Source organism: Mizuhopecten yessoensis, unplaced genomic scaffold (assembly GCF_002113885.1).
Source record: "Mizuhopecten yessoensis strain PY_sf001 unplaced genomic scaffold, ASM211388v2 scaffold1011, whole genome shotgun sequence".
NCBI classification, from domain to species: Eukaryota; Metazoa; Mollusca; class Bivalvia; order Pectinida; family Pectinidae; genus Mizuhopecten; species Mizuhopecten yessoensis.
The window spans coordinates 579718-598910 of record NW_018403833.1 but is presented as its reverse complement, the minus strand read 5'-3'; the positions used below and the strand labels follow the sequence as shown (position 1 = coordinate 598910).

The following is a 19193-nucleotide window of genomic DNA, read 5'->3' as shown; positions in this document are numbered from 1 at the left end:
GTGGCGGCCATATTGGATTTCTGATCGACCCGAAAAATAACAACACTTTGTCAGGACCATGAGGCGATCATTCCTACCAACTTTCAGTTCAATCGGTCCAGCAGAACTTGACTTTAAGTTTGAAATAGGTTTTCAAAATGGCGGCCGTGGCGGCCATATTGGATTTCTGATCGACCCGAAAAATAACAACACTTTGTCAGGACCATGAGGCGATCATTCCTACCAACTTTCAGTTCAATCGGTCCAGCAGAACTTGACTTTAAGTTTGAAATAGGTTTTCAAAATGGCGGCCGTGGCGGCCATATTGGATTTCTGATCGACCCGAAAAATAACAACACTTTGTCAGGACCATGAGGCGATCATTCCTACCAACTTTCAGTTCAATCGGTCCAGCAGAACTTGACTTTAAGTTTGAAATAGGTTTTCAAAATGGCGGCCGTGGCGGCCATATTGGATTTCTGATCGACCCGAAAAATAACAACACTTTGTCAGGACCATGAGGCGATCATTCCTACCAACTTTCAGTTCAATCGGCCCAGCAGAACTTGACTTTAAGTTTGAAATGTAAAATGTTAACGGACGACGGACGACGGACGACGACGGACGAAAACGGATAGCAATAGGTCACTTGAGCTAAAGCTCAGGTGACCTAAAAAGTACACAAAATGTGCAAAGGAAATGGGGTTTTGATTAATCAACATAGCTTGTTTTGCCTTTGTTTCTTATGTATTTATGTATATACATGTACAATATACGCACTTACCTGGATTTTAAAAAACTGTGGTTGGGCTGATATCTGGTCTTGGATAAAACCAATCGTTGAGGAGATGTACTTGATGTGTTTACAAATATTGGCTACAATGGCAACAGAATCAGCACAACTACAAAGAAAGCAAAAAACAAAAGCATATCATCACCTGAGGGTATAAACAACATGCAAATACATCAACAGCAATGTCACAACTATCTAAACTCTGATTTAAATTCAGGGAATCCATTCATTAAATGTCACTTCCTGCAGTCCATGCCATTGACTCAGGATAAGGATAACAAGGGGAAGTGGGTGGATACCATTGACTCAGGATAAGGATAATAAGGGTGGGTGGTACATGTACTGAAGTAATAGGATGGTGTTGTATCACAAATACAATTTTGTTACAGACCACTAAAGTTTTATATCAACAGTATCTTTGCCATCTCTAAACTAGTAATGATACCCTGAAATCTTGGTAATAAGCTGTGACTTACTTTCTTTTTTAGTAAGGTACCTCAGACTTATTTGTGAAGCCGGCCTGTATTTTAAAGGCAATCTCATTGTTCAAGTCATTAAGACAGTAAGCTTTCAATGGCTTATTTTTAACTTAATCTTTATTTGCATATAAAGTATGATGTTAAACAGGTTTTTAACAAAATTAAAATTGTATCTTTTTTCCTTCATCAAACTGTTGCAATGATACATCATGTAATATGCGATAGCAAAACTGACAGGAAAAATGTAACTTCTGCCTAGAATCCAATTTCATGTTTCAAGAACGGCTAGTGGTCTTCTATATCATCTACCAGGAAGTGGAAAACCCTAGTGGGGTCTATATCATCTACCAGGAAGTGGGAAACCCTAGTGTTGTCTTTATCATCTACCAGGAAGTGGGAAACCCTAGTGTTGTCTTTATCATCTACCAGGAAGTGGGAAACCCTAGTGTTGTCTTTATCATCTACCAGGAAGTGGGAAACCCTAGTGTTGTCTTTATCATCTACCAGGAAGTGGGAAACCCTAGTGGTGTCTATGTCATCTACCAGGAAGTGGGAAACCCTAGTGTTGTCTTTATCATCTACCAGGAAGTGGGAAACCCTAGTGTTGTCTTTATCATCTACCAGGAAGTGGGAAACCCTAGTGGTCTTCTATATCATCTACCAGGACGTGGGAAACCCTAGTGGTGTCTATATTATCTACCAGGAAGTGGGAAACCCTAGTGGTGTCTATATCATCTACCAGGAAGTGGGAAACCCTAGTGGTGTCTATATCATCTACCAGGAAGTGGGAAACCCTAGTGGTCTTCTATATCATCTACCAGGAAGTGGGAAACCCTAGTGGTGTCTATATCATCTACCAGGAAGTGGGAAACCCTAGTGGTCTTCTATATCATCTACCAGGAAGTGGGAAACCCTAGTGGTGTCTATATCATCTACCAGGAAGTGGGAAACCCTAGTGGTCTTCTATATCATCTACCAGGAAGTGGGAAACCCTAGTGGTGTCTATATCATCTACCAGGAAGTGGGAAACCCTAGTGGTCTTCTATATCATCTACCAGGAAGTGGGAAACCCTAGTGGTGTCTATATCATCTACCAGGAAGTGGGAAACCCTAGTGGTCTTCTATATCATCTACCAGGAAGTGGGAAACCCTAGTGGTGTCTATATCATCTACCAGGAAGTGGGAAACCCTAGTGGTCTTCTATATCATCTACCAGGAAGTGGGAAACCCTAGTGGTGTCTATATCATCTACCAGGAAGTGGGAAACCCTAGTGGTCTTCTATATCATCTACCAGGAAGTGGGAAACCCTAGTGGTGTCTATATCATCTACCAGGAAGTGGGAAACCCTAGTGGTCTTCTATATCATCTACCAGGAAGTGGGAAACCCTAGTGGTGTCTATATCATCTACCAGGAAGTGGGAAACCCTAGTGGTCTTCTATATCATCTACCAGGAAGTGGGAAACCCTAGTGGTGTCTATATCATCTACCAGGAAGTGGGAAACCCTAGTGGTCTTCTATATCATCTACCAGGAAGTGGGAAACCCTAGTGGTGTCTATATCATCTACCAGGAAGTGGGAAACCCTAGTGGTCTTCTATATCATCTACCAGGAAGTGGGAAACCCTAGTGGTGTCTATATCATCTACCAGGACGTGGGAAACCCTAGTGGTCTTCTATATCATCTACCAGGAAGTGGGAAACCCTAGTGGTGTCTTTATCATCTACCAGGAAGTGGGAAACCCTAGTGGTCTTCTATATCATCTACCAGGAAGTGGGAAACCCTAGTGGTGTCTATAACATCTACCAGGACGTGGGAAACCCTAGTGGTGTCTATATCATCTACCAGGAAGTTGGAAACCCTAGTGGTCTTCTATATCATCTACCAGGAGGTGGGAAACCCTAGTGATCTTCTATATCATCTACAAGGACGTGGGAAACCCTAGTGGTGTCTATATCATCTACCAGGAAGTGCCAAAGAAGCCAACAGGGCTCTGAATTCATAAACATAGTTTACAAATACCTTCAAAGTGATTAGTTATAGACTGTCTCAAAGCCAAGCCTGATGACATCATGATATTACAAATATTCCAAGTTTTTTCTTATAATGGTTGCAGCGTTACAAGGTTTTACTATATAAGGGTGTCAGTATAGCAATGTTTTATCAATAGAATATAATGTACAATGGCGGCAATATAACAAAGTTTACTGTACAATGGTGGCAATATAACAAAGATTACTGTATAATGGTGGCAGTATAACAAGGTTTACTGTATAATGGTGGCAATATAACAAGGTTTTACCGTATAATGGTGACAGTATAATAAGGTTTTACTGTATAATGGTGACAGTATAACAAGGTTTTACTGTTTATTAGTGACAGTATAACAAGGTTTACCGTATAATGGTGACAGCATAAAAAGGTTTTACTGTATAATGGTGGCAGTATAACAAGGTTTTACTGTATAACGGAAGCAGTATAACAAGGTTTTACTGTATAATAGTGACAGTATAACAAGGTTTACCGTATAATGGTGACAGCATAAAAAGGTTTTACTGTATAATGGTGGCAGTATAAAAAGGTTTTACAGTATAATGGTGACAGTTTAATAAGGTTTTACTGTATAATGGTGAAAGTTTAACAAGGTTTTACTGTATAATGTGACAGTATAACAAGGTTTAACTGTCTAATGGTGACAGTATAAAAAGGTTTTACTGTATAATGTGACAGTATAAAAAGGTTTTACTGACAAATGGTGACAGTACAAAAAGGTTTTACTATATAATGTTGACATTATAACAAGATTTTTCTGTATAACGGTGACAGTATAACAAGGTTTTACTGTATAATGGTGACAGTATAACAAGGTTTTACTGTATAATGGTGACAGTATAACAAGATTTTACTGTATAATGGTGAAAGTATAGCAAAGTTTAACTGTATAGAGTAGTGTCAGAGTATCATCCCAGTAGATTGAAAAGAAGAAATGTTTGGAGCATACAAAACATGTAGGGGGCAAATTTGTTTATCTAGCTAAGAGGACAACCCTGAAATCAAATGAAGTGTTGAAGTGTGTGTTTAAGTTGAAGAAATGATTTGTTTAATTCTGCATGAGAAGGCATGTGTTACAGCTCTGTCTACACTTGTTAGGGATGGGACTACAGGTTCCTGATCAAGTCTGGTCAGCCTGGTCCAATGTGTTACAACACTTAAACCTTCTACTAACCAATAGTCCGTGTTAGGTTCACTCTATAGCAAATAGCATCCTCAATTTTGTATTTAGACAGTTCTAAATTGTATTGCCTTTCAAGTGTCTGTCTGAAATACTCTTTCAAATTTTATTGCCTTTCAAGTCTTTGTTTTAAAGTAACCCTCAAATCGTCTCTTCTAGTGTCTGTGTTACACTACTGTCCAATGAAATTATACATTTTTATATTATAACTTGTATGTCTCTAGTAGACACTTTCAAATTTTATTGTCTATTCTAGTGTCTTAAACACACTTTTATACTGCATTGTCTTTTCTAGTATCCGTCTTAAGACACTTTCACAAGAACTGTCTTTTGTACTGTGCCCCAGACAATTTTATACTGTACTATCTTTTTTTGTGTCTGATAGACTTTTTTATACTGTACTCTCTTATCTAGTGTTAAGACACTTACACAAGAACTGTCTTTCCTAGTGTCTAATAGACACTTCACATTGAATTGTCTGTGTTAGAGATTTCAGTACTGTATGGTCTTTTGCAATGTCTGTATATCCCATCTTTAACTCATTGCCCAAGATCCCAACATAATATATACCACAGTTTTCTTGTAACAGCAACACTGATCAATTTTACGTGAAATGTTACATGAATGTTAGTAACTCGGCATTCCTTACGAGGCTTCCAGCAAGGGAATCTAAACCTTTAAGTAATATCTTACACTCAAGTGCAGGTCGCCATAAAAGTGTCATTTCTTAATTACATCTCGCCAACAGGTGTCACCACTGCAGCCAAGCAATCGGAGGCGAGGGGGATGTTTAGACGGCGGAATCTCGCCAGAGGTGTCTTCCAGTGACAAGGAATTGGTCTACACCCAACAAGCACCACAACCTCTATTCAATGCATGCACATAAAGCTACGTTCCTTAAGATTGTACGGTTATAAAGCTGGAAAATCAATCTCCATTCATTTCGTTTGATAGGTCTGAGGTCAATAAAATCTTGCAAAGAGGTCCTTACTTCAAGCCCCCTTATCACTTACTGTGTGCAGAATAATTTTCATGGTGATGTTATTTTGAACAACAAGAGGCCCAATGGGCCTGCATCGCTCACCTGGTATTAATCTCACACTTGTAATCTTAAAAGTGGACTAAAATACAGCTACAGGCAGAATATCAGTGTTTGATTCATAAGAACCTATTAAAAGATTTAAACATATAACGCCTGTGACCTTGAATGTCGAACAAGGACATTAGGTTGAACAGAGTTTACAGTCTGCCTACCCAGCATGCTTCTGGCAAAATATCATTACCCTGGACCTTTTGCTTATACAGAACAAATCATTTAAAGATTTAAACATAAATAGACCACTGTGACCTTGAATATGGGCGAAGGTCATTCACTTGGTAGTCCTTCATCCCAGCATGTTAATGGCCAAATATCATCACCCTTGGCCTTTTGCTTATTAAGAAGTCGCTTAAAGATTTTTAACATATTTGACCCCTGTGACCTTGAATATAAGTCAAGGTCATTAATTTGAACAAACTCGGTAGTCCTTTATTCCAGCATGCTACCGGCCAAATATCATCATCATCCTAGGCATTTTGGTTATTCAGAAGAAGTTGTATTACAGGTTTCTAACATATTTGACCACTGTGACCTTGAATATAAGTCAATGTCATTCATTTGAACAAACTTGGTAGCCCTTCATCCCAGCATGCTACAGGCCAAATTTCAGTACCCTGGGTATTTTGGTTATAGGGAAGAAGTCGTTTGAAGGTTTTACAACATTTGACCCCTGTGACCTTGAATATGAGTCAAGGTCATTCATTTCGACAAACTTGGAAGCCCTTCATCCCAGCATGCTATAAGCCCAATATCAGTACCCTGGGCCTTTTGGTTATTGAGAAGAAGTTGTTTGAGGATTTTAAGACATTTGACCCCTGTGACCTTGGAAGTGGGTCAAGGTCTTTAATTTGAACAAACTTGGTAGCCCTTCATCCCTGCATGTTACAGGCCCAAAATCAGTACCCGGGGCCTTTTGGTTATTGAGAAGAATTTGTTTGAAGTAAAATATTGACGCCGGACGCGAGACGCCGCACCACGGCATAAGCTCACTAGGCCGTTCGGGCCAGGTGAGCTAAAAATGAAACCTTAAACAAAGCTAGCTAAAGTGCCAATACCAAATCTTTAGACTTTAACCTCAAATTACTCTGGGCCATATGGTTCTTTAAAAGTCATTTTTAGGTTTTAACAATTTTACATGTGATTTTAAGGTCATTTATTAGGTTATCTAAAAATATATTCTGATCATAAAAATGACATTCAAATTTGATAATCACAAACTTTGGTTAAACAAGAGGCCAAGAGGGCATGTATCCCTCACCTGGATATGTTTAAAGTACTTGATATGAGGTAAAGACATAGCACTCCATGGTAGGTACTGTAATAATTACAGTACCTACAGTATGTACATATGAAATTTCAGAAAGATCCATCCAGTATTTCTGGAGATATATAGCAAGAACAAACTTCAAATGTAAAAAATCCAAGATGGCGGCATGGTGGCCATCTTGTTTTAATGAAAACACCCTAATTATAAACAGGCACTTCTAGACAATTTGATGAAGACCAAATTTTGTTAAAATTTGTTCCATGGATGATCCAGACCAAATTTTGTTAAAATTCACTGAGCTGTTCAGGACTTGTAGCGTTTTAAAGGAAAAGTTGACGGACGACAGACGGACGCTGTGCCATGGCATAAGCTCATTTGTCCTTCGGGCAGGTGAGTTGAAAGTCCTCGGGCAGGTGAGTTGAAAGTCCTTACGATATTTTCAGTTAGATTTTCAAGGAAATGAACTAATTATAGAAACTAATTTTCGAGAAATAACAATTGTGACCTTGAACTGTTAACCTCAAAGCAATCCCAGGCAATTAATTTGGTTATGGAAGCCTTGTAAGAAATCTGAACTTGACTGACCAAAGGGAAGTCAAATAATTTTCTTTTTAAAGTAAATGACTGTTGACCTTTGGATTTGAAGCAAGACTTTCTGCACAAAACCATGTATGACATTTGAGTATGATGGACCTAGGGTATTCCAGTTCTCATTTCCTAGTCTGCTATTTTATGCTGCTTCAGATGTTCAACTCTCTAAGAGAACTGAATATATTTGGCTTCAACACTTCCTCAGATATCCTGCCTAGGAAGATACTGACCTTAATGAAACATATCAACAAGGGGCCCAGAGGGCCTGTATCGCTTACCTGGATATGTTTAACTCATTCACCCCTGAAATTTCATAATGAACTACTCCAACCTTTGAATTGGAAGAGTCCAAATGTGTCTTCAGTGGTGAATGAGTTAAAGTACTTGATATGAGGTAAAGATATAGCACTCCATGGTAGGTATTGTATGTACATATGAAATTTTAGAAAGATCAATCCAGTATTTCTGGAGATATAATTTTGGCAGGTGAGCTAAAATCTAAAAATCTGGAAGATTTATTTACTCTAAATTGAAAGGTTTTGTTTAAACTACGACGAGTAATTCTTAAGGTTTTTAATGATTTACCATATTTCAACAGGGACATACCCATGTGTTGTTGAGATGCCATCATTTTTACACGAAACAAAATTCCCTTGTACATGCCTTGTAGTATATGTTACAAAAACTGTATGAAGGAGAACACAAAATGTTATATAAGTACACAACACTCTGACTTCCAAGGGTTTCATAAGTATTGAGTATACATGTCAAGGAAAATTATCAGACTCTTTCCCTTTGAAATTAGATTTCCTTTATCCACACAGTGAAACAGCATTGCCGGAGTATGTTTATAACCCATATGGATTGGATTTTGAAAATTGCACATAGACTGCCCTGTATAATAACTGGTTTGTATGTTACTTATCTGTTTCTGATTCAAAACAACAAGAAAAGCATGAAAATTATACTTAAAGTTAAGCATGAACCAATCAAGATTCAAACAAATCCTAACTCATTTATTCCACTTCCCATACTTCTAAAAAAGTAAATACTAAATGATTTCCTGTACCTCTGAATAAGCAAGATGGACGTTACTTGAAACAAACGTTGACTTTCGCCCTTGAAGAAGGCCAGGAGGCCGAAATATTGGGACTTTTGTGTGACATCTGTTCTAGATTCTAAATTAACTTTAACATTATTCTCCTGATTCTGAGGAGTAAATGTAGGAGTAATAGAATGTTTTGTGTGTATAAAGAAGGATAACTCTCCATTCAAACTGTTTTCTTTGCTTCTAAACATTATTATGGTGTAAGGGGAGAATACTCTGGTGTGTCAGTAGGCAATCAACCTAGCCAAAATGATCACTCATAGTCACATGTGTTTAACAATGAAGTCTGACAGTAGGCCAAGCTAATACATACATTATTACTCTCAGCTCCGCTTAATTTTCACTTTTTTTGTGTGTGAATAAAAGTGATCTGACAATCCAAGTAAGCAATAACCGGGGCCGTTTTCGTATAAACGGTCAAACCGGTTGGACCACATTTGTTCGTTTATTAAATAAGGTCGGACCAAGTAATCTGATGCTGCTTTTAGGCGAGCCTTATCAGAGCCTTGCAAGGCCTGCATAAACATGTGCAGGTCCGACAGGATTTATACCCGAAAATTGTTACATTCATAAACGGTCAAACCGTTTGTCCCACATAAACGAACAGGCCCCAGGGTGTAAATACATACAGCGCTACCGTTAATTTCAGTCATTGATCTGAATATATTTGATAGGAGCTGTCATCGGCACAGATAACAACAAGCATGATCTACACTGCCATAACGACATTTTGAAAACACACAACACGGACGGCACATGTGACTTAAGGAATGACTGTTTACAGAAACTACAGACTGTAAAACTAATGGACCGCAATCATCAAAAGGTGATGTCATTAAATCTTTGTATGAAATTTCATTGATATCTGTAGGGAGATAAAACTGTTATGACTGCGATGCCAAGGGGACCTATACGGTAAAGACTGACCTGATGTGTTTGGCCTGTACAGATGGAATACTGGTATTCTCCCATTCTTTCTTATGTACAGCATGTACTCCGTCTAGTATCTTCTTCCTTACCCCTATCTGATGAATGCCCATCTGAAAATCACAAAAGTACACAAGTTTTATACGATCTACCAACAGATGATGAAATTAGCAAGTGGTAAACATTAATTTTATCACTGAATGAAACTTATAAATAAAAGAATACAAGTGCTGAGAATATCTCAGAAATGAAATAAATCAATTTATCACATACCTGTTGAATCTTGTTATAGTAATACAAGCAATTTTCAGATCATGGAATACAACGTTCTGTATTGCACATGTGCAATACGGAATGTTGTATTTACCTACTAGCCGGAACTACTTTTTTGGGAATCCCCTTGACATGGCGAACTGAAAAGTTCCCGGTATTTGCAAAAAAAATCAAAGTTTATAAAATCTTTGTATCGATCTTTACCGAATACGGAAGGTATGTGATAAAAGCAAAACCACAAACTTGTGTTTTTCTAACGAATCAGAAAGCACTCAATTATTGTGCGGACAAATATTTTCACGAGTGCACTCCTTGCATATTTCATGGGCACGACATAAATGATTAAGATATTAAACCCTATTACAATAAATATTTGTGTATTGTGCACACTCGTGTTTAATGTGCAGGTACCCTTATAGGGGAAATACATTTTTAAAAAAATATAAACATTCTTCATGTATCGTAAATATTTACTCATATTGTATAGTACACATTTTTTAGGGGAAAATGATAATATTGAGAAATGTGTGCACACTAAACACAAGAACAGTCGAAAACCATTCCTGGTTTGGAACCATTTATCGTACATTTTTCAGAGATTTTTCGGAAATATTTGAAGTATTCTCGCAGCAATAAACTGCTATATACATGAATATTTATGTACCTTGATAAGGTCATCATCAGACATCCGCAGAAACGTAGCAAAGTCAACTTCCTGTCCGCGGAACAGTGATATGAAGTTCGTGAGGTCAAGGCCACCCAGAAACAGTTCCAACTCCCCACACTTGGTATACCTAGTAAAAGTAATACAGAAATACATTAGCCACTATTCTAAACAACTGACACAAAAGGGATGGTTCATTTCTAAGGAAACCAATTATCCCTAACAAGCCTAGTTCTCTCATACAGGAGCTCGAGGCCTGGTTAAAAACACTAAATACCAGGTAATTGACACTCAGAATCACAAATAAAACTTACTTTAACATAAAGATAATCACTCATCTTGTTTCTGTCTCTTTTAACTTTAGTGATATTATTTAACCGATTAATTTTAATTTTGAAAATTAATAGACTTCAGTTTAATTTATCAAACAACCTGCCAATGATTGTTTTTGTTTCTGATAGTGATTTTTCCCCTTTGTTTTACTGCAAAAAAAACTCCTGGCTGCTTCCCCTATAAAAGGAGGAATATCGTCCCAATTTCAATAAAAATGTTGCTGTATTTTCCTAATCCATACAAATATAAGAACAGGCTGGTGTAAAAAGATAAAAGACACTGATAATGGTACAATGATGTAGTAATTACTCACCTTTCCTCGCCCATAGACACTTCAGCCTCCTGAACCACATGGCCATTAGGTAGTAAGGGTGGCTGATATACCTGGGGCTGGGGTAAACCATTAACCACTGTGACAGGCTGTTGTTGGGCTGAGCCACTGCCTAATAGTGCAAGGATCTGTAGGGTAGTGAAATTACAGACTCTGACACAAAAGATTCTGTGAAAATCCTTTTTTCTGCTGAAATGATTTTTCTTTAGCACCCGAGATATGCTTTCAATTTGGTAAATTATTTTTCATCATTAGGAAGTTACAGTTTTAAAGGAACATATGGATAACAGACATTGGATAAATCAAAGTCAAACTTTCTTTGATTATTGTCTTTAACATTTTTGTGACGACGAAATATTTTCATTTCAAAGTGTATAAGGGAGATTTGGTAGCCTTCTTTATTAAGATACTTCTTGTATTTATCATTGCATCAGTATGTTTAGTGTATATCTGCCGTCAATTTAAATATCTTGTGACTCAATGTTACGGATGCTGACACAAAAGGATAAAACTTGTATGCTTACCTTATCATTTTGACACTTTTTTATTGTGTATAGTACATAAATAAACTACTAGGTGATTTTTGTTGATTTTAATTATCTGTATATACCCACCTTGGAGTTTTCCTATAACTCTGCCAGATCGGTATATACCTACCTTTTGAGTTTTCCTGTAATTGCCCCAGATCTGTATATACCTACCTCTGAGTTTTCCTGTAATTCCCCCACATCTGTATATACCTACCTTTGAGTTTTCCTGTAACTCTGCCAGATCTGTTTATTCCTACCTTTGAGTTTTCCTGTTACTCGGCCAGATCTGTATATACCTATCTTTGAGTTTTCCTGTAACTCCACCAGATCTATATATACCTACCTTTGAGTTTTCCTGTAACTCGGCCAGATCTGTATATACCTACCTGGGAGTTTTCCTGTAATTCCGCCAGATCTGTATATACCTACCTTGGAGTTTTCCTGTAACTCCAACATATCTATATATACCTACCTTTGAGTTTTCCTGTAACTCGGCCAGATCTGTATATACCTACCTGGGAGTTTTCCTGTAATTCCGCCAGATCTGTATATACCTACCTTGGAGTTTTCCTGTAATTCCGCCAGATCTGTATATACCTACCTTAGAGTTTTCCTGTAATTCCGCCAGATCCAAAGCTGTTGTATTATCACAGTGTTTCTTCTTCGGGTCAGCCTTGTTGACCAGTAAAAACTTGACTGACTCTTCCTTGTTTTTACTGATGGCCCAGCTCAAGGCCTGCGGATGAGACGAAAAAATCATAAATTGCAGTTATTGGTGTGTGTAACATACAAATACTGACAGCTCAGGTGTGTGTAACATACAAATACTGACAGCTCAGGTGTGTGTAACATACAAATACTGACAGCTCATCAACTAACTATCTAGTGCAGGTGTACGTGGTAGACACATTTTGTTCTCTCAATAAGATTTTTATCAGCAACGTCAGATAAAGACATATTTTGCGAATTTGTGGTATTGCTTATATAAAATATGTTGAGGATGGAATAATGAAATTGTATTAAAACCATAGTGTAAAATAGCACTGAAATGTCTGCAACATTTAGATTTCAAACTACTATTTCATCTTGTATTTTCATAGTGTGAAATACCAATTTTGTACACATGCATGGCCTAAAAATTTGCCATAGCTATGTTAAGATTTACCAGTTAAGTGATAAATACAGACATTATACATCTGAGGAACAAAAAATAGATGTAAACACCAAGTGATGATAATCGTACCGTCCATCCGCGTGTATCTTGTTTATCTAAGCTAGCTCCAGCGTCTACCAGTTGCTTGGCAACACCAACACGACCTTCTCGCACAGCATACATAAGGGGAGACAAGTGGTACCTGGGAGAGGAATAGGTTCTTATTAACATTGTTATGTTATTAATTGATGAAAAACTTGTTTGTAATGAAACATATACATGTATTTGTAAACTTAACAAAGTTTTGTGATTTTTTTTCACTTGAGAACACGACGCCTTACTCTAAAAAACATAAATCACATAAACTTTTGACTTTAGCCTTATTAGTGGACAAGGTTCTTCTCTCACTTGCAACTCATGAAAAATCAATAAATACTATTAATGAGCAATGACTATCACTCATTACCTTGAGCAACATTGGCATCTAAAATGTTTTTAATGAAATTATTTTGTGACCTTTGTAACTTCAGTCTCAACAGGCTTTTAACTTCTTCCGTTTGATTTGGTGTTCAATGATGAACTTCAAAGCTAGTTTGCTAATAGGTCTTTTGGTGACCAGTACCTGTCGTGGGCATTCACCTCGGCTCCCTTGTCCAGTAGGAGAGCGACACACTTCTCAAGGCGGTCAGTAAACCTAGAGGTGGACGCACAACACGCCATCAACACAGAGTACAGGTCTACAAACAGAGACATAGCATACAGTGATTACTAGGGAGACAGGACAGTAGATTTTGTGTCTCCTAAGGGAGACAATCCAGATTTTTTCAAAGATTTAAATGTGTCCCAACTGTAAGACAGATAAGACAACATAACTATTTTTTGTGAAGAAAAGTGTCATAAATTCTAAAACATGTCAATGGTATCTATGAAGAATTTAGAATGTTGACTTTAGACAAAGGGTGTACTAAGGAAGCCTAAAATGCATCATTCATCCTCATAGTTCTAATCATATGGAACTACCACCTCACAAATTGTCCAAACAAATCAAGGAATATTTAATATACAAATTTTGATCATTATCTTAGGCCTTAAAACAGTTTTTAGTAAAATAACAAAGATAAACCATATGTAGGAAGCTTGGTTAAAATGTTATAAGGTTAATGTGAATTTCTAAAGGCAGGGTCACTGAAAACCCCCAAAAAAGCACCTTACTTAGCAATGGTGTATTTTTGTACACATTTGTCTATGATTTATAGACAGACAATGCCTTACCCCAAAATGTCCCTTAAATAGAAATTCATATTTTTTTTTAAGAAACTTAATTATGGATACCTGCATGGCTGTTAGGGTTTGCTCCATTGTTAAGTAGATACTCCACAACATTGTAGTTGGCCATGTTGGCAGCATACATGAGTGCTGTCCATCCAGCTCGGAGTCCTGTGTCCACATCCAACCCTTAACAAATAGCGAACACATAAATGTAGGATAACAATAAAACTCGTTTGTTTGTGTTTTACGTCCTTTTAACAGCTATGGTCATTTAAGGACGTGCCAGGTTTTGGTGGTGGAGGAAAGCGGGAGTTCCCGGGAAAAAACCACCGACCTACCGTACGGCCAGTACCTAGCAACTGCCCTACGTATACGCAGGCCTCCAGCGCGCGACCCAGTGGTGGAGGCCTAACGAGATCTTAAACCAACTACATTGAAACATAACCTCCAGAATTCGTTACTCAATTTCATTTGATTTAAAAACCAATTTCAGCACAAGGGAATATAAATGTGATATGCATGTATTTGTTTTATAAATAAATGACTGTCTATTGATTTTTTAAACATGCTACTTAGGCAAACAGATCTGCATCCTCTAAAATCCAGTGGCTGCAATTACTTTAGCTCTTTTCACACCTAGTATGTCATAACGAAAAGCACACTTCAGAGCCTTCCATTTCGTGAAAACATATTTCAGGTGGGGTAGCAAGAAATGAAACAGAGAGTAACCCTGGAATTTTAAGGATGACAGATCTTATGAATATGTCAGATAAATTTGAAGACAATAAAATAATTAGTATAAATGATTTGAAGCTTTTATATTTTTTTTTAGGTTTTACCTGTCACAAAAATTACCTTTCTCTTTTAGGGATTTTATAATGTCTACATTATCCCTCAGAGCTGCTGTCCGCAAGTCATCCATTCCTACAGATTGTTTGTGGGCGTTTGTCCCCTTTGCTTCTCTTTTATCCTTCACAATGCTACTTCTTGGTTTTGTTGCAGGTTGTCCAAAACCTCCAAAATTTCTTACTCCATTTTCATTCTTTTAAAAAAATAAAAACAATTATATAAGAGCTTACATAATATAAAATATATGAAATAACATAAATGATAACAAAATAAATAGATTGAGAAATTGTGCTTTTGGAAAATGTGCTATTATATGGAAGATTACCTTAGGTAATGTGATAGTATATGGAAGATGACCTTAGGTAATGTCATAGTATATGGAAGATGACCTTAGGTGATGTGATAGTATATGGAAGATGACCTTAGGTAATGGGATAGTATATGGAAGATGATCTTAGGTAATGTGATGGTATATGGAAGATGACCTTAGGTAATGTGATAGTATATGGAAGATGACCTTAGGTAATGTGATAGTATATGGAAGATGACCTTAGGTNACATGTAATTTTAAAAAGTCACCAAAAGGGTCCATCCTGTTGTACGTTCTACTGGTCAGCCATCGGTCTAGGTGCATATATACATGCCGATATATGAAAATAGGCAATTTATCTCAAACGAAAATCATTTAAAAAACAACATTTATTTCATTTTTTAAACTTCAAACTTTTGAACAGTATTCATTGGTTAAGTTTGAGAAAAGTGTTTTTCGTCTAATAACTAATACATATCTACAAAACATTCGTTCTTCAGCAACACAACAAAGAAACGAAACTAGTACATCGCCTGTTTCTCAAATTATAAGTAATTGCAACGTATATATTACCTTGTCAGCCAGAAAAACAAAACAATTTTTACAGGGTACAAGGGGGCGTTATCTTATACTGTACTGCCAAAAGCATACGGAAGCGTACATGACATTTTTTTCAATCTTTACTCCCATTCAAAGGTAACAATTTTTTTCAGAAATATAAACCCTACAATACCTTTAGTCAATGCCTGCATATGGTTTTGTCTTTTAGTAACGTATCTGACAAGACATTTTGCGGTAGTAGTTAATCGTCAAAAATTCATATTTTAGCTTAAATTATTAATATTGAACTAAGTAAGTTTTGTTTAGACATGAGTAAACTAAAACTATGAAGGCAACACTGTTAATTTTAACTACTATTTGTATCGTGCATTTGTCGTACAGTACACTTTATACACACAGGTAGGGCCATTTTCATTAGGGCTGTTTTAACCGGATCCCATATGGAATCCACTGAACTGCATAAGTTTGCACTTGCGACTGCAGTGATAAAGACACTAAGAGTACAGTAAAAATCATAGCAATACAGTGCTATTTCAGTGGAATTAACCTTAGATTGTTCAACTTTCAAGCAAATTAGCTGAGACATCATGATTAAAACAATATAGCCAGAGTTTCCTCTGGACCTAACACCAGACTTACACATTTTGACAAATAGATGTCTGGTGTGGGGCCAGAGCGCACTGCTATATGAAAATGTGGAATTCTCAGATACCGTTTGGTATTGGAGAGTTATGAGTTGCTGACAACGAAAAACTGCTATGACACAACACATTACTCACATATATCGATAAATGGATTATTTATTGATCCAAGTCAGCTCTTTTCATCACCAACAGCTGCTAAATTCTGTTAGTAGAGTCCTCGATTTTCAATCGTTCAAAATTTCCCACCTGAGTGAAAGCCATTTTAGAAGGTCATGGGGTGTTGCCTAATCAACAAACCGTACTGATCTGAACCCAAAAACGAAATATATTATTCTTTTTAAGAAGATTTCCGGATCACATCTTTTTTGTTGATTAGTCACTCAGTCCCCAATACCAAACGGTGTCGGAGAATTCCACTTTTTCATATAGCAGTGGGCTCTGGCCCCACACCAGACATCTATCTTTCATAATGTCTAAGTCTGGTGTTAGGGCCAGAGGAAGCTTGAGCTAAAAACAATAGTGATCCAACAGTTTCTTAGTGTGAACATAACATTTTGTCACAGGCGCAGTACCATCTCCTCCACCTGTTAATTATAACCAGGAGGACAGACACAGTAAATATTACTGACTGACTGTTGTGTACTTGTTATGTTATCCATTCTATATATTTGCTTTTCATAAAATTCCTCTAAAATGGATCATGACTCAAATAAAAAATATGGTTTTATACTGTTGTAATTAAGTGCCATGTCATTTATCATTACCGACCATAGAACATCTTCTCTTACTTTCATATACACAATGTCTGCTTTAGAAGGACGTGTAGTGTGAAGAAACATCACTTAAAATCAAGTTTGTCAAGGTTTTGTGACAAGGACTAAAAGGTGTTTTTTTGCAGTAAAAAAACATTGAAAATTCTCCTATAAAAAGGGATGTGAGACCCGTAAGATATTTTGTTCTTTTTAGGCATTTTACCTGTATTCTTGACTGAGCCTCTGTTCCACGATCATCCAGTCAAAATAGTATGTGATCAGAGGAAATGATACCGGCCTTTTTTAAAATCAAAATATTATTTAAAAGTCCGCCGTAAATAGGTTGATGTTCATCAAGTTCAACTGACTGACTATATAGACTAGTTAATCAAATCTCTCTTGCTGAACTTCAAGTCCTTTTTGCTGCTTCAGTCATTGTTACAAATAACACCCACTATGGTCAGCGGTCAAACTTCAAAGTCACTTCGTATGTCAATGGTCAATTGTTGAGATAAAGTTCAGCCGATGTTTTATGTAAACTTACTGCATGTGATTAACAACAATAAAGCATGTCCTTACATATGTTGCAGAACTTTCATACGGATCCCACGCTGGCTTCTTCTTCACTGCATAATCATCATCAAGACATAAATCGTCATCATCTTCATCAAAATCGTCTTCTATTCCGCCGGGCATTACATTCATGGAGGCCGCCATTGGTATTTTCTGCAGAGCGACATTTGTTTTTATGTTTATGTTCTGTACAGAAATTTTAATTTATAGATTAAATGCAAAACGATTAAATTATATATTCTAAAAAAATGCATCAATTCGATAATTATTTTTATTTTGGGAAATATAAATCTATTCCAATTATTATTATCCAATAAACAAGCGTTGTCCTTGAAGTCCGTAGGTAATACACAAAACGGAGCCGCAGATCCCGTCATCTGGGCAAAGATGTCTTTGGTCAGCAAGTTCGGGAACTTAAGGCGATTAATTAAGAGTAATGGAGGACTAATAGGCTCTCTGAAGTCGTCAATTTGGTAAGGCATGTGTATTACGACTGGAATGAGTAGATACAGAGTTGTAGTCATTCCCTCTCGCACAGAGACAAAATCCTTGCTAGGACTTATTTACTGCAACATTACTGAACCTTGCAATACGAATATGACGTTCCCCTCCTAATACCTGCACTTTCTTTCTACACAAGTTCCAAACGTACCACTGTGTACATGCCTGTTAGCTTAATTGGTCAGAGCGTCCATCTCCATTCAGACCACAGGTGCTGGACACACTATAGCTACTAGTAGTAGTAAATATTATTTTATACACATCACATTCCCTACTTTTAATAGTGTCTCCAGTACCAGTGTGTAAGACTAAAGTTCTGGTCTGGTTCTGAAATTACCAGGATTTCAACCCAGGACTTTAAAAGTATAAAGTACTACCAAGTACTTCAGTCAAATGGGGCTAATTATAGCGCTATTAAAAGAAAATTTCACCTGCTGACCTTTCTATATCATAATCTGAGAATTTTTGAGTTATTCAGATGAAATCACTTTTACTATGCCATTTTGTTGTTTGTCTTACAAAATAATGGCAGTGAAATTTTTCTTTCTGAGTATACATTTGTATTCCACCACATTTTGCAAATCATTCAACGAAAACATATTAAAGAATTAAAATAAAAAAAATAATATCAATTAATTCTCTTTCAGGATGTCTAATTTCATTAATCAGTGGCACAATAATTGACTTGAGGAATATTCAATAAAAAAAAGAGGCCCAATGGGCCTGCATCGCTCACCTGGTATAAATCTCACACTTGTAACCTTAAAAGTGATCTAAAATAAAGCTACAGGCAAAATATCAGTATTTATGATTAAAATTCATTCAAAAGACCCTGTTAATTTTTTTAAAAACATTTCACCCCTGTGATTGAAAGTCGAACAAAGTCATTATGTTGAACAAATTTTATAGCCTTTCATCTCAGGATGCAACTTGCAAAGTATCAACATCCTGGGACCCATGGTTATTCAGAAGAGGT

The 19193-nt window shown here is 36.9% G+C and overlaps 2 protein-coding genes across 2 annotated transcripts in view; one reads left to right on the top strand and one right to left on the bottom strand.

The window, feature by feature from the left end:
- LOC110456280 (ankyrin repeat, SAM and basic leucine zipper domain-containing protein 1-like) overlaps positions 1-17860 on the bottom strand; it is a 35559-nt gene extending 17699 nt beyond the window's left edge. The window contains exons 1-10 of the mRNA XM_021506916.1: positions 17723-17860; positions 14883-15069; positions 14091-14213; positions 13381-13495; positions 12849-12960; positions 12207-12341; positions 11058-11203; positions 10412-10541; positions 9475-9587; positions 764-881 (exon numbers count right to left, since the gene is read on the bottom strand). Of these exons, the coding sequence (XP_021362591.1) occupies positions 764-881; positions 9475-9587; positions 10412-10541; positions 11058-11203; positions 12207-12341; positions 12849-12960; positions 13381-13495; positions 14091-14213; positions 14883-15069; positions 17723-17860 (1317 nt within the window). The remainder of the gene's footprint in view (positions 1-763; positions 882-9474; positions 9588-10411; positions 10542-11057; positions 11204-12206; positions 12342-12848; positions 12961-13380; positions 13496-14090; positions 14214-14882; positions 15070-17722) is intronic.
- Positions 17861-18041: 181 nt separating this feature from the next.
- Positions 18042-19193, top strand: part of LOC110456275 (NADH dehydrogenase [ubiquinone] 1 alpha subcomplex subunit 12-like) — a 6296-nt gene continuing 5144 nt past the window's right edge. Inside the window, exon 1 of the mRNA XM_021506903.1 lies at positions 18042-18189. Within this exon, the coding sequence (XP_021362578.1) occupies positions 18104-18189 (86 nt within the window). The 5' untranslated portion in view covers positions 18042-18103. The remainder of the gene's footprint in view (positions 18190-19193) is intronic.